At 37.1% G+C, this 16,650-nt stretch overlaps 1 protein-coding gene and 1 long non-coding RNA gene across 2 annotated transcripts in view; one reads left to right on the top strand and one right to left on the bottom strand.

Moving 5' to 3' along the window:
* Positions 1-5,696, top strand: part of LOC135220749 (phorbol ester/diacylglycerol-binding protein unc-13-like) — a 1,290,517-nt gene extending 1,284,821 nt beyond the window's left edge. The window contains 1 exon segment of the mRNA XM_064258201.1: positions 1,150-5,696. Coding sequence (XP_064114271.1) covers positions 1,150-1,314 — 165 coding nt within the window. The 3' untranslated portion in view covers positions 1,315-5,696.
* LOC135220751 (uncharacterized) overlaps positions 4,463-16,650 on the bottom strand; it is a 186,567-nt gene continuing 174,379 nt past the window's right edge. The window contains exon 2 of the long non-coding RNA XR_010315782.1: positions 4,463-5,673. This is a non-coding gene — a long non-coding RNA (uncharacterized LOC135220751). The remainder of the gene's footprint in view (positions 5,674-16,650) is intronic.

The following is a 16,650-nucleotide window of genomic DNA, read 5'->3' as shown; positions in this document are numbered from 1 at the left end:
ATCTACTTGGATATTATTACTTGGATATCATAATTACATAAATGTTTGTCCTATACAGAGAAGTACTACAAGGTTATCTTTTTGTCCCTCCTGCAATTTGCAACTTTTTTCAATCTTTTTTTGCATTATCCGTTATGAATTATGCATACGGTTTTGATTTATTGTTTTATTATTCTTTAATAAATATGAGTTTTGAGGAAATAATGCTGTCAGTGTCGGAAAATTAATGCTGTCAGCAAGTCCATAATAACTACTTTGGTTAGCAGGTTTTTCCAAAATATTACTGCCACTGTGTGAAAGGTATTAAACCTCAATACTTTTGTAGAAAAAGCATTCATTAGGAAAAATTTTTAAAATGCCACTCTTAACCGTAGCAATTAGTAATAACATTAATTTATGGGTTCTCTAGTGTGAACTCATCTTTTAAGATTTCTTATTCAGACACTTAAGATTTTCTTAAGTGGTTTGTGTGTGTGTTTTTAGGGCCTGTAGTCTTTCTGTGCCAAGATAGTATGGAGCAGAATACAAGAGCCTCAAGGAAGTTTGTCTTTTCTATGAAAAAGCAGGGTGAACCTTTACCACAACACAGTCTGTTAGAGGAGCCAAAATTTTATGCTACACAAGAGTGAATTATGTAAGAATCTGGTCTACTAAGAAATATTAAAAACAAATTAGTTAGGGGACTTTAACTAAATAAACAATATATTTTGTATGTTATCTTAACAGGCTTACTTTTATGGCCAGATAGCCTACTCCACCATATGCAAAAAATTCTGCATTTATTGAATATGAATTGCTGTTCTTTTTTAAAAGTGTTTTTAATAAACCAATGTTTTCTTTCATATTGCTAGGATTATTTTTTTGAAGCTCAAGATAACCACTTATCCCCTTTCTCCTTTTCTGTGATGTTATCCAATGAATGCCCCCGAAATAGTGGGTACTGCCTGTAGTGTGTAATGTTTGGCGTGCTGTAGACCGTATTAAATATTCTTTGCAGCTTCCAATCCCATTGCTTTGCCTTCCAACTTAAACCTATCCTCTGTTCCTGTGGTCTCTTCCCACCTAGCTGTCTACCTACTGTAACTTCCTGCTTGTGTTACTCTTAATAAAAACAACAACCAAACTAATGACATTCTTGTGCTTTTTTAGGGATCATGTGCAACATGGCTGTCATTGGGCAAGCGGTGTCACATGGATGAAACAGGATGGACTGTCTTGCGTATCTTAAGCCAGAGAACAAATGATGAAGTCGCCAAAGAATTTGTCAAGCTCAAGTCAGAAGTTAGAGGAGAACCACCTATTGGGGCTCAGTAAAATTAGGCATAAAAGTCAGTGAAGAATTAGATGTGAACTAACTAATCAGACTGCAGTAAAGCTAATGGCTCTCACCCAACAAATGGTAAATCGTGGGTAACATCATATTTAAAATAATCGGAGCCGTTCTGTTTGAAACAGATGAGGATTCTCAGTCCTTAAGTTGTTGAAGTCCAGAGGTGATCACTAACATCCATGGAAAGATTTTCCATGAGAAGTTTGTGTGCATGGCTGCTAAGGAATGGTAGAGCACAAATATAATTGTGGTAACTAATATTTAAACAAAGTTATTAAAAGTTACTCCTGTACCAGTGACTTATGGGCATTTTGGTTACCTGCAACAAGAATTATGATGGCAGCTGTATGTAAAAAAAAAAATAAAAAAGTTTGGGAAACTTAATGATAAAAAAAACTATTGTAAAACAAATGGTTTGTCACAGCCATGCAAGACTAGGAGGGGGAATGTCTGTGATACAGTATAGTGAATGCTAATAACCCTGGACTATTAAGGATTGTCAAGCATGTTAGTCAATTAAGTGCAGAGCTACAAAAAGAGTTCATGAAAATCCATACAGGAGCTGTGATTCCAATTCAGTGGAATCCAAGTTCTCTGCTCTTCCAAACCTTGTTTAAAAGTTTGTAAAATAGTATTTTGAGTCATATGAAGATGGTGTTCATTCTGTATAAATTTCTGGTAAGATGTACAACATATGCACCAAGTCAATAATAATATATTATGAGGAAGTGTCCCAGTAGCTTTGAAGTCTTATCATGGCAAGTGCCATGTGGCTGTCCCATTTTCTGTGGTTGTATGAATGAAAATGGCTGAACCTGAAGGCTTACTTTTCCATTTGTGTTAAGTGGTCATAGGGTGAGTCTGCTATTTTGTGCTGCATTACTCTTTACTTCTCTTCAGATGGGAAATCATTGATATTTGAATTTATCACATGTTTTAAGTTGTGAGCACAAATTCTTATTTTTCTATGTGATCTTGGCACATATTATCAAAAGGTGCACATTCATATTTCGCCTTTGACCTCAGATTCAGATTTAATAAGCAATCCATTGTACATATCATTTTACCATTAGGTTAGACCTCGTCTGTAATTTATAAATAATTGGGTGATTGTTATGTATTTTCCTAACTTTTATTTTATCTGGTTCTAGTCCAATGTATAGGAGTCTGATGAGAAAAAAGCATGACGATAATATGGCTTATAACGTTGATGGTTCTTTTAGCCTATCTAGTGGTGCAAACCTTGTAACATGATCTGTCAAGAGTGTATTTAAGGGATACATATTTTATTAGTTTTGTTTTTAACACTGCAGAAAGTATTTATCATCAGATGGATTCCTTGGGTGAACTCTGACTGCTAATGTCACATTTGTTGCTAGTTGATGTCTAACAGTGTGGATGTGTGTGCATGTTACTGTATATGTGTGCATATGCTTGTATGTGTGTATGCATGATAGTCAAATTTTATCCAGACTGTCAGAATGTTTCTTAATGATCAGGCACATATTGTACCTGTTGAAGGATTTAAATATATCTGTATTTGAATATTACAGAGCAGACACCAGTGTACTTGCTGGATAATTGTGAAATATCTAAACGATATTTTGTACAAGATTAGAGCTTACGACGACTATGTTACTGATTTTTACTACCTTTGATATATTTACAAAAAATTATGGGTGCCACTTATCTATAAATGGTAGCAGAGCATTTATGAATATGGATGATCTTAAAAATTCTTAATTTACCCTTGGTTAATGAACTTTGACAACAGAATTATCCTGCCATAAATTCTGATGTAAAATTAATAAAGCATTGGGTACGTATTTGCTTAAGAAAAATTAATGGGTACCTTTGTTAAATAGAATGGACTCCCAAAGTATTTTAGGTTGTATCCTGAGGAAATCAGTCTGTCAAGTTACTGGCAATGATTTATATTTCCTAGTAACATAGTTGTCGCTGCTCTGACAACCAGCTTTGCTTGTTGAGTGTTACAGAATTCAGGATATTGGTGATACTGTATACTATTGTGACTTTATTTATGAGTGTGATTGTGGACTCTGCCCGAGTCATATTTGTACAGCACAACCACAATTGTAAACACACCACACTCATGACTGTGGTCACAAAGAGAGTGGTGTTCCACAAGAAAAGCAGCTGCATCTACAGGCAAGCAAGGATCAGAATCTTCCAGTTATATGTAAATAGTCACCCTCTAAACACGTGAACAAAATCCTCCCATGCTATTACAATTATGTTGTTGAGTTTTATCTTTCTCCTGGTTCCATAGCACATAGAGGTTATCTGAGACAATGTTCATGCTTTTTTCTGCTTCTTAAAACTTCCTTTACAGTAATTACATTAAGTTTACTGCAACTTTGTTTCTGTTACAGGCATGCTTGTGTCTCAGATATGCTCTCTTACCCAATACTGTTCTTGTAATTTGTGACGTGTTGGTGCAAGCCATTTCAAGCATAAGAGGATGGAAGGGAATCTCTTCTTTTCCTAAATACAAAAAAAGTTTGAGATGCTATTACTTTCCTCTTATAAAGACCTTTCTATGGTCTAATATAATTATTATTATCATTATCAACCTTTCACAGCATGAATGGCCTGGTCATCACTATGTGTCAGTGAGAGACTTAACAGGGAGCAAGTGAAGTCTCAGTTCAAGGCTTTGGAGTCATTACACGCATCTTTATGTACATAATGTCATTGATCATCGTGAGTGCGATAAAAGAAGTAATCATTACCTATTTGATCTGTCAAACACCTCTCTTTGTCGGTGGGTATGTCTTTAGTTCATCCCCTCCCATTGGTGGTACCTTGCCCATTTGTTGACTTTCAACAGTGGGGAGCTACAATCCCATTTTTGACAACTTGTGTGCCTTTCTGTACCAATAATAAGTCTTAGGGTGGATCCACCAACATTTAGTTGAACCACCCTCGCCATAGACAGGGCTCTTGTTGGGGTGGTGGATATGCAGGCAGTGGTGACATATTACATGTACTTATTGATAAAATTATACACCAACACAAGTGGAATGCATGAATAACTGAATATCCTATCAGTGAAACAGGATCATCATCCAAATCTAAGCTTGGATGAATATAATAAATTAAAGACATAAGAGATCATTACTTATCACTGTGTATATACTGTATACAATATACTTCTGATACATATACACATAGAATATTAAATATATTTCTAGTCTATCCTCAAAACACAGACTTGACATTTCATCACCTGCATAACCAGAGTGCAATTTACACACACACACAAGACACCACAAACTTCATCTGGCTTGTACTTGCAACATAATACTAACCTTACTTCTACCTGTGTAATTAAGAAATTGTATTGCATTATGAATGCAACTTTTCTATATACAGCATACGTATATATATATATACAAATCAAGTTTAAATACATTATCAAAGACAACATATATATGTATAGAGAGAGCAAGAGACATTATATATATAACTGATGAAACACTGTGCAAAAAGTCATTGTTATTCATTTTACAAAGGGTATATAATATATATATATATAAATACATTATCCTGTTGCATGTTACATATTGATGCTTTATTGTGACCATAGTCATGCTTTCTCTTAATCTTCTGGCTCTCCATGTCATGTCCAGTTTTAGTAGGTCCTGCCCTTATCCACATAAATATCTACACTGCCTGACGTACCACACACCACTGCCCCCAGAGCCAGAGCCACTCAAGATATGTTTTAATTTTTCACTTCGCATTACATATAGGGCCACAGTTTATGAGCCTGCTTGGATATTCTTAATTGTTTTTAGCCATTTTCCTAATTGTAGATAATCACCACTTTATGTAGCTGCACTGAAAGACTATTGTTTGTAAAAAGTCACTGAATTTACCCTAAAACAAAATAGACAAACTAGTACATTAATCATCATCATCATCATCATCCAGTGTGGAAAACTAAGTTCTCTCTAATAATCAAGAACTTTAAAAACTTTCTTACAAGTCTGATATTGACCAAATAATTCCCAAGAACATGCCAAGGAGGCTCGTCAGCTGTGGACCAAAAACGCTGTCCTCAGAAGATTCTCGCCAGATTTTCTTGTTAATGTGAGAGGGACTGAAGATGAGATACTCTGATATCCACTGAAAAACTGTGGGGGAATTACATCGTTTGTTGTCATTCCTTTGGAGATCATTATCCAGTGTTCCAGTGGAAGTCAGAGAAGCATGTTCTGCCCCCTGTGGTGAATGGTTATTATCGGCATTCATATATCATATTAAATCCCAAGTGAGTCGTAGTCCTGTAGCTGGTTTTGTTAATAATATTCCTCTATCTGAAAAATAAAGGCCCTTTGAATAAACGACTGTTTTTATCCTGTAACTTTACGGCACTTATTTTGGCATTTTAATTATTTTTTGTTAAATGACAATTTTGTACGGATGGATTATGAAATTTCGGGACAAGCCCAAGCACTGGGACCTATTTTGGTCATTCAGTGCCACAGTGGAATGGAAAAAATTATTAATGGAATGTAAATGAAGGTGATGATAACCTAAAGGGAATGAAAACTTAAAGACCATATTTAAAAGAAAAATTAAGTGCAAATATTTTTTTAATCTTTTTAAAAACTACAAATTATTTTTTTTTTAATTGTATGCATTAGATGATATGTAAAATTAAAACAGTAAAATAAGTCAAATTCTATAATATATATCAATTCTTTTAAGAATTTTAAAAGATTATTGACATCATCATCTAATATATAAGTAAGTTGCTTCCCTGAAGGACCAAATTTCCTGTGGGCAGCACCATGTATTGGAATATGTTCAGCTATCAAAGCGAGCACAGACTGGGGCATCACTTCCTTCAAGCATACAGCTGTGTCAATCAGGGATGACCAATACGGAATCTCGTTACAACAATTTCAGTCCTGTCTCTATGACATGAAGACTGCCAAAAATTCAAATTAGGTCTAATTCCCTTCAGTTTGTTATTGGTGACAAGGAGGTTTGAGGACCATTGCTTCTGCCATTTGTGGCATATATCGCTTCAGATAAAAGACCATGTCATTGTATGGAACTTCATGGATGTCCAATGATCTATGACTACATACACGTTTTGCTTCTCTTTCAGCTTTTTCGTTACTTTAGATCCCCACATGAACAGGAACCCAGCAGAATGATATAGATTTGTGTTTGCAAGAAATAAGAAAAAACCAGTCATGAGCTTGGAGAATCAAAGGATGGATAGAATGAATTGCAACTATTTAGACTTTCCAAAACACTTCTAGAATCTGAATATATTACAAATTTCTTTTCTTGGTGCAATGAACAATAGCTAATGCTCTAATAATGGCAGAAAGTTCTGCTGCATATACCAAAGCCAAATAAAGTAGCTTTGCAGCTTCATAAGAATCTTCTGTAACTACGGCTAGCCCAACTCCCTCTCTCGACTTAGAACCATCTGTATTGATCTTATATGCACCATCATGGGTTACATCATGCTCTACAAATAAACTCTGCCATTTCAACAGTAAGTTTCTTAGATTAGATTAGATTAGATTATAAAATTTTTGGCACATAGACAAGCGCCGGAGCCGAGGGGCCATTCAGCGCATATATATATCTTTAAGAATAAAAAAGTCACTGTCGTACAAACAAACATACACACAACCGATCTAACATACAAATCATTCATTCATAAAAACCAAACAAGAAACCTAAAACAATTAACCCTTAAACGCCGAAGCGGTAAAATAAAAATTGTCTCCCGTGTGCCGGAGGTGTTTTGGAGTGAGCGAGGAAGCGGGAAAGATATTTTTTTCAAAAAATCACAGCGCCCTTAGTTTTTAAGATTAAGAGTTCATTTTTGGCTCCTTTTTTTTCATTGGCTGAAGTTTAGTATGCAACCATCAGAAATGAAAAAAATTATCATTATCATATATAAATAATGCGATATATGATAGCGCCAAAACAAAATTTCATATATAATTGTATTCAAATCGCGCTGTGCGCAAAACGGTTAAAGGTAACAAGTTACTTTTTTTTCGTTGTACACTAAATTGCGATCATTTTGCTATATAACACATTGTAAAACGATAAAAGCAACACAGAGAAAATATTATCACAAAATAATGCATGAATTCGTAACGCGCGGACGTAAACAAATATTTTTTTCAAAAGTTCACCATAAATCTAAATATTGTCCTAGAGACTTCCAATTTCTTTCAAAATGAAATCAAATGATTGAATATTACTATACTGTAAGGGTATTAGCTTACAATTGCAGTTTTCGACCATATCTGACGAGTTAAAGTTGACCGAATGTCGAATTTTTTTATATATTTTTTTTATATGCAATTATTTCGGAAATTAGGAAAGCTACAATCTTCAAATATTTTTTGTATTATTCTACATGAAATTGCGCACATTTTCATATATAAAACTCTATGAAATCCTTAATATGAAACGGAGCAAATATTCCGAGAATGGGACGTACGCATTTCGGAGATTTGTGGCGGAGAATCCGCACGCGGAGGGAAGCAAAGTTTTTTTTTAAATTCACCATAAATCTAAATATTGTGCTATAGAGACTTCGAATTTGTTTCAAGAGGAAGATAAATGACTGAATATTACTAGACTGTAAGAGTTTTAGCTTACAATTGCGTTTTTCGACCATTTCGGTAGAGTCAAAGTTGACCGAACGTTTTTTTTCTATTTCTCGTGATTTATATGCAAATATTTCAAAAATGAGAAAAGCTACAACCTTCAATTATTTATTGTTGTATTCTACATGAAATTGCGCACATTTTCATATATAAAACTTTATGTAACGGCTAATTTAAAATGGTGCAAACATTACCACAATCGCATGTATGATTTTTTCAGAAGAGTTACTGTGCGGACGTAAAGAAAATGTTATTTTTTTCATAAATTCACCATAAATCGAAATATTGTGCTAGAGACTTCCAATTTGTTGCAAAATGGAGGTAAATCATTGAATATTACTAGAATATAGCGTTTTAGCTTACAATTCCGTTTTTCGACCATTTCGGTAGAGTCAAAGTTGACCAAAGGTTGAAAATTTGTCACATCATTTATTATATGAAAATATTTCAAAACTGATAAAAGCTACAACCATGGGTTGTTTTTAGTTGTATTGTGCATGAAATTGCGCACATTTCCATATATAAAACTTTATGTAACGGCTAATTTTAAAATGGTGCAAACATTACCACAATCGCATGTATGATTTTTTTCGGAAGAGCTACCGCGCGGACGTAAGGAAAAAGTTTTTTCATAAATTCACCATAAATCGAAATATTGTGATAGAGACTTCCAATTAGTTGCAAAATGAAGGTAAATGATTGAATATTACTAAAATATAAGAGTTTTAGCTTACAATTGGGTTTTTCGACCATTTCGGTAGAGTCAAAGTTGACCGAAGGTTGAAATTTTGGCACTTATCGTTATTTATATGAAATTATCTCAAACTGATAAAAGCTACAATCACGAGTATTTTTTTTATTGTATTGTACATAAAAATGCGCACATTTTCATATATAATACTCCATGTAACGGCTAATTTAAAATGGTACAAAAATTATGTCAAAGTGACGAAATAATTTCAGAGATGTGTCACAGATACTTTTTAGTGCAGCAAGAAAGAAATTCGTGCTTGCGCGCCTGCGTAACGATTGTAAACAAAACAACACCTTGATCCGTGAACTCCCAGCATCCCCCAAGGCGCGTGATTCAAGAGTTTTTGGCTGGTAGGCCTAAAAGTATTTTTCCGCGAATTTTTAAAAAAAACTTTTGTATGTCGACGTAAAATACATCCAGTCAGCGTTTAAGGGTTAAGAGAAAATTACAATTCATAAAAAAAGACCAATATTTTTTAAAAATGTCATAATTTGCTCTGCCTGAGCACCTTCACCTAAAATATCGGCAAGAGACTTCTTTGCCAGCAAACAAGCTCTACGTTTGTTTTCAAAATGAGGGCACTCCACCAAAATATGCACCACAGTCAAATCCACATGACAAGTGGAACAGCGAGGAACCTGCCTATCCGCTCCACTCATCATTAGATACCCGTGAGTATATTTAGTGTGGCCAATACGTAATCTAGCTAAAACTATCTCAGACTTCCTCCTATCCAACCGGCTATGAGGCCAAGGATGAACAGAAGGCCTAATCGACTTTAAGATTATTATCTAAAGTAGACCAATGGGCCTGCCACTGGTCTCTACAATAAAATCGAATGGTACTTTTAAAATCGGATACAGGGATGCCCATGTTGGAAATGTGACTAAGCCTAGTTGCAGCCTTAGCAGCAGCGTCGGCTCGCTCATTCCCAACAATTCCAACATGGGACGGAGCCCAACAAAACCTAACAGAAAATCCTCTTCTATTAATTAAAAGATAAAACCAATCTTGTACTTCTTGCACTAAAGGCTGGCAAGAGACTAGGCTTTTTAGAGAAGATAAAACACTCAAAGAGTCAGTAAAAATGGTAAAAACCTTAGTTAGTACAAGAACTATAAAAAATATATTTAAGAGCAGTCAAAACTGCCAGCAGTTCAGCTGTAAAAACAGAAGAATTAGAAGGAAGCTTCTCTTTAATGATATTACCACTAGTCACTACAGAGCAACCAACACCATCAGAACCCTTTGAGCCATCAGTATATATATGATGAGAATCACCATGTTCAGAGGCATGGTCCAAGAAACTTGCCCTCAACTGATCACCAGAACTGTTGCTCCTGCTGTCCCTAATTGGGCAGATTTCTAGGCATGGTCTATTCCAAGGAGGAAACTTTGAGGGCGAAATTTCAGCTACTGCAGGGGGAAGTAATCCCACCTCCCTGGCAGAGCTTGCTAGTCGAACCTCAAGCGGCTTTGGCAGTCTAGGTCTATTAGGGGCTCTGTCAGTTGGTTCTCTAACGTACTTATAGTTAGGGTTTAGCTTTGACACAAGTATTCTTGATATGACTCTCAAGCCTAATTCCTCCCTACGGATAGATAGTGGGGGAAAACCTGACTGCAAATATAGGCTTTCTACTGGAGAAGTTCTATAGGCTCCCGTACAAATACGTAAAGCCAAATTGTGGACAACATCTAATTTCTGCAGTGTTGTCTTGCATGCACAACCATAAACTTGACAACCAAAATCAATTTTGCTTAGGCATAAAACCTGGTACATCCTCAAAAGGGTGATTCGATCTGCCCCCAATTAAAATTAGACACAACTTTAAGATTATTAAGACGAAGCTTCACGTTATATACAACTTCATTAACATGTTGAGGAAAAGTTAATTTCTTATCAAATGTAACACCTAGATACTTAATGCTATCTTCATAAGGTAAAATTGAATCATTTTAAAACAGCGTAGGGATCTCTTCCACTCTTCTTAGTCGGCAAAATCGTATAGCTTTGGTTTTTTCTGGTGAAAATTTGAACCCTTTAGCACTGGCCCATAATGTTGAAGCATTAATAGCAGTATGGATCTTTTGACAAGCTTCGACAGCTGTAGACTTACTACAGATTATTGCATAATCATCAGCAAAGGCTAGACCATGCACCCCGACAGGAACTTGTTCTAGTAGGCCGTTGACAGCTACATTAAAGAGTGTTGGACTAAGGACGCTTCCCTGAGGTAACCCTTCTTCTTGAGGGTAAGCAGAAGAAATGTAAGAGACCACTCTTACTTTCAGGTAACGTTCTGTCAAAAAATCTTTCAGACAATAGAACAAATTACCCACAATACCCCACTCAACAAGTAGCATAAGGATACCCCCCTCGCCAGGTAGTGTCGTAGGCTTTTTCTAGGTCAAAGAACACTGCAACCGTCTGGTTTTGCACAGCAAAAGCATTCTGTATCTCCCGAGTAAGGAACATCAAAGGGTCAGAAGTGCTTCTATTTTTCCTAAAGCCAAACTGCCGATTAGATAAAAGATTCTTTGAATCCAAATACCACACAAGTCGAGCATTGATCATCCTCTCATAAATCTTGCTAACACAACTAGTTAGAGCAATTTGCCTATAGTTCTTCGGAAGGAAGGAATCTTTAAAAGGTTTTAAAACAGGTACAATAATAGATATCTTCCAAGACTCTGGTGAAGTTCCTGAAAGTCAAAAACTGTTTAAAATGTCTAAAAGAAATTGTTTTGTACTTCTAGGCAAATTAAAAATCATTGAGTACAGTATATCATCTTCCCCAGGAGATGTTGGGGAAGAAAACGAGATTGCATGATCTAATTCTTTCATGTTGAAAGGAAGATTATACGACTCTGAATTTAAACTAACAGCAGGAACAACCGTGGTACCGTCCTTAATATTCCTGAATGCAGGAGAGTAATGTAGGGAACTAGATATATTAGAGAAATGCCTACCAAAGGTTTCTGCAACTTCTCCAGAATCAGATATGATGAAGCCATCAATTTTCAATATAGGCAAGGGAGGTGGAGAAAATTTCCCTTGCAGCTGTCGGATTCTGTTCCAGACTAATGACATAGGGGAATCACATTTTAATTCACTTATATGTCTGATAAACGATTCCCTCTTTGCTTGCTTAAATGTTTTCTTTCATTAGCAAGAGCTCTTTTATAGATAATTTTATTTACCAAGCAAGGATATCTACGATATCTCTTGTAGCAAGTTCTTGTTATTTTTCGGCTCAAGGCGCATGCATCACTCCACCAAGGTACTAGAGGACGACGAGGTTTACCAGAAGTTCGAGGAATAGACAGCATGGCACCACACAGCAATATACTGATTAAATACTCATAAGCAGATGTTGGGCTCTGAAAATCTTTTATATCTTGATCAATTTCAGTAGATTTTTTTAATAATCCCCAGTCAGCCTCCCCTACCTTCCATTTTGGTAAACATGGAGGTGGAATATTTTTCATATACTTTAAGTGAATGGGCTAATGATCACTGCCATGATCATTCTGGTCTACTACCCACTGGTAATCTAACCTCAAAGACGAAGAGCAGATAGTGAGGTCAATGGCTGAGTCAGTATTATGAAAAACATCATGTCTTGTAGCGGAACCATCATTCATTAAAGTGATGTCTTTAAGTCAAGCAGCTGTTCTATTATTAAACCCCACCGGTTGCAGTTTGGCTCTCCCCAAAGGGTGTGCTTGGCATTAAAATCCCCCATCAAAATGAAGGGTTTAGGAAGCTGGTCTATCAATGTCTGAAGATCGTTTAATTCTAGCTGACGAGGATTACCCTGCGCATCCTGCAATCTACTTTCTAATGATGGATCCAGGTATAAAGAACAAATTGTGATCCATTTGTAACTGAAAATTTGAACTGCACAAGCCTGCAACACAGTGTTCAATTGAACAACCCTATGATTAACAGACTTGCGGACTATGATGCCTGTGCCTCCTTGAGCACGCACACCTATCAGGGGTGGAGACCTATGAAATGAGTAATTAAAACCCATGTTGTGCGTGTGCTCTCCCAACTTTGTCTCCTGTAGACACATCGCAGATAGATCATGATCCCTAAACGAACCCGAACTTGCTCTCTATTTGGTATAAAGCCACGGATGTTCCACTGCATGAGAGCCATTATTTAGAGGAAGGGATCTTAAAATTCCATACTAATTTAGGAATCTGTGTCCTGGTGAGAGAGATCTTATCAGTTTTACCAGTACTATTTGACCTAGATCTAGGTGTTACAGATCTTTTAGAAGATGGGCCTTCACTTGCCCTTTCAGTTTTACTTTTGTTTTTTCTATGATTGCTGAGTGACCGTGAATGAGGCGAAGAGGGAGAAAGGGCCCTCTTGTGACGAATAAAGAGGGCCTCCACCTCCTCACCGTCATCTCCACGGTGCACTGTAATGTCAAGATCAGGTGAGGGCTCAATGTCAGGCAATGTCCCTGATAGAGAGAAGTCGTCAACATATTGAGACCTGGCTTGAACCCTTGAATCAACAGGGTCCCCTGGCTTGACCAGTCTCTGCAACATGGGAAACCCCACCAGGAGGGGCATGGGAAGCCCCACCAGGGGGGGCATGGGAAGCCCCACTAGGGGGCTATAGGAGGCCCCACCAGGGGGGGCATGAGAAGCCCCACCAGGGGGGGCATGGGAGGCCCCACCAGGGGGGGCACAGGAAGCCCCACCAGGGGGGGCCACGGGGTACCCCACTAGAGGGGGTGTGGAAAGCCCCACCAGCGGGGCACCGGGGAGCCCCACCAGAAGGGGCACCAGAAGAAGCAGTATTCAATTTTTGAGCCTTCAAGGCATCCGAATAGGTTTTGCTGCCCAACAGCTTCTTGGCCTGTCCGACACTGATGTGTTCAGCAATAGATTTTAGTAATGCCTCTTGTTCTTTCTTGAATGCACTACATTTCTTATCACGGGCTCGATGTTCACCCTTACAGTTTACGCAAATTACTGGTCCAGAACATTCCTCGTGCTCAGGCTGGCCACACGATTCACAGAGTTTATTTATGGTACAAAGCTTAGAGGAGTGTCCAAAACCAAAACATTTAAAGCACTGGAGCACTCTCGGTCTATAAGGACGAACTTTCATGATTTCACTATCAAGAATAATTTCAGATGGCAGAGAAGAACTTTTAAATGTTAAAATAAGCATCGATGAGCGGGGCACTTTAAAAACCTTCCAAACTACATCCGGACACATTTCCAAAATTTCCTCCTCATCCATTTCAAGTAGATCTTCATTAAATATAACACCCTTCGCATAACTAAAATTATGGTGAGGTTTTACCTCTTTTATCATACCCGGGATCAAGCTTTAAATTTAGGAGCATTATCGAATGAATATCTATCTTGGTATGAACTAAAAAACTATTATGCCCAAAGCGAGTTAATTCAGAACTCCCAACATTGCTGATCTTCTGGCTTACCAACCTCTTCACTTTGAAGAGGTTGCCTCTCTCACCATGTGTTGTAATAATTAACCACTTAGCTGGGTCTGGTGATCTGGAGGTTTTACTTACTTTACTAGTATCTTTAGTTTCATTTGGTGATCTATAAATCTCAAGATACCTAGGGACCTCTTCTGTCTCTACAAGTCCAACACTCCATGAATCTGATCTGAACTCTCTGTAGGCTCTGTGAGCTTCCGATTCGTTATTGAAAAATACCCAGAATTCAAAAAAACCATAATTTCTGCCAAGTCTATTCCCTAATTCTTTTACTTTACCAAATTTACAAAATTCATTAAATACCATTTCATAATTCCAGTTTAAAGGAACTGGTTTCACATACAAAATGTTTGTAACAAGGAGGTCCTTTGAAAAAGGCTCCAAAGTCACAATGGAGGAATTACCAGAATTTTCCTTGTCCTTATCCTTGCCTAAGTCGTCAACAGAAGGTTTTAATTTCTCCATAAGACGTAGAATTGATGATTCGTCCAGGTAGGCCCCCACCCACCATGGAGCCACATTTAGAGAACAGTGTTATCCCATACAGGGCTGCCCTAGGGGTACCACCCAGATATACACCCCACCCTCAGTGCTTAAGGCGTCATGATGTCTGTCGAGATCAGACCCAGCACTAAGAACAGGGTTTGACATCTAAACTTTCCCCTCACTCGACCACGTTAGGTACTAGAGTTCTACGGGTGAGGTGGCATGCCAACCATCCTCACCCTCCACCAAATCCAATGAACAAGTCCAAATCATGTCCAAAACCAATCCAAAAGTCATCAACATGAAATCCATACCTTACAGGGGGAGGAAGCAGAAGGATGAAAAGTTTTAGTAAAAGGAAAAGGGCTGACTTATTTAGTTGGATCAACAGCTGGGCACCAAGGCCCAGCAAGAAAGTAGTTCCCACCAGGCATCAGGGCCCAGCTGCTGAACCCTAAGCCCCCCATCCTCGGCAAGGCTTCAGGATCTGGGGGGAGTAAGTTTCTTCTTAACCATTGTTTTGTTACAAACTCTTTCTTTAAGGATAAGCCATGAGGGGAATCTGGAGGCAACAAACTGAGAAATAATCTGATTTTTTAATATGTCATTATTTACTTCTTGATATAGCCTTACCTGGACAGGAACAGATGACCTTGGTTTAAATTTTTTGTTGTCAAGTTGGCGAATGACCTTGGAAGGATTTTCAGAACTGCTTTTCATGTGCATTAAGTAATGCAGACCCAGTTCCTCCTGCTGTAAGTTAAGTGGCAGTTGATAGGTATCTACATATACTCTCTCAACAGTGGATGTTTGGAATGCACCAGAACAAATTCGTAATCCCGTGTTATGGACAATATTGAGGTCGTTAAAGTTTACTTTTACGCACTGAAGAATAAATCTGACACCCATATCTAGTTTTGATCTACAAAGAGCATCATAAAGTCTTAATAAACATTTCTTGTCAGCTCCCCACTCATATCCAGAGACTACTTTCAAAAGATTAAAAGATGCTTCTATTTTAAATTTAAGGTTACCAATATGATTGGTCCGAGCGAGTTTTGAGTCGAATGTCATTCCCAAAAATCTTACCTCTATCAGCATATGGTAAAATATATCCCTCGAGTCTGCTCCTTGAAAAGCGGATAGCGACACTTAACAGCTGAAAATTCAAACTCATTTAGCTTGGCCCATTTGGAGACAGAATCAATAGCTTTCTGTAGTTATCAGCACACAGATATAGCATCGTAGGTAGTGCAGTAAATGGCCAAATCATCCACAACCTGTGAAGCTCAAACAGGGCTTGACAGTAAAGAGGGGTCACACTGAGAAGGCTTCCTTGTGGAACTCTTCCTCTTGTCTAAAGGGAGAAGATAGAAAGTTCCCTACTCTAACTGATAAATCTCTCTTATAAACCTCTCAGATAAGGAATGAATGAACCTAATTAAGTTGCCCTTAATACCCATTTTCTGCAGTTGTTTAAGAACTCCATTATGCGAAGTATTGATTGATTGATTGATACTATATTAATCTAGCATCGTGACAACTAGGTCATTGATGCCGAACTATATATAAAAAGACCTATAAATTTTAATAATAATAATTTAACAGAATTATTTTAAAATATGATAAAAGATACTGGCAATTATAAAATAAATATAAAAATAAATTATATAAAAAATTATTACATACATACATCTACATATACACACACATACATACATACCATACACATACGTACATGCACACTCACATACATACACACAATTTCAATAAGAATAAAAGCAAGGCGCACACAAGCATTACAGTTTATCTAAAATACCAGAGTTAAAAATTTAAAAAAAGAAATCCAAACAAGCCAGTCATGTTAAAAATCCCATTTGCTCCTAAAATTTTTGATAACTTAAAAACATT

This window comes from Macrobrachium nipponense, chromosome 2 (genome assembly GCF_015104395.2).
Source record: "Macrobrachium nipponense isolate FS-2020 chromosome 2, ASM1510439v2, whole genome shotgun sequence".
Classification (NCBI taxonomy): Eukaryota; Metazoa; Arthropoda; class Malacostraca; order Decapoda; family Palaemonidae; genus Macrobrachium; species Macrobrachium nipponense.
The sequence above is the reverse complement of the archived record's forward strand: the minus strand, read 5'-3'. Positions and strand labels throughout refer to the sequence as shown.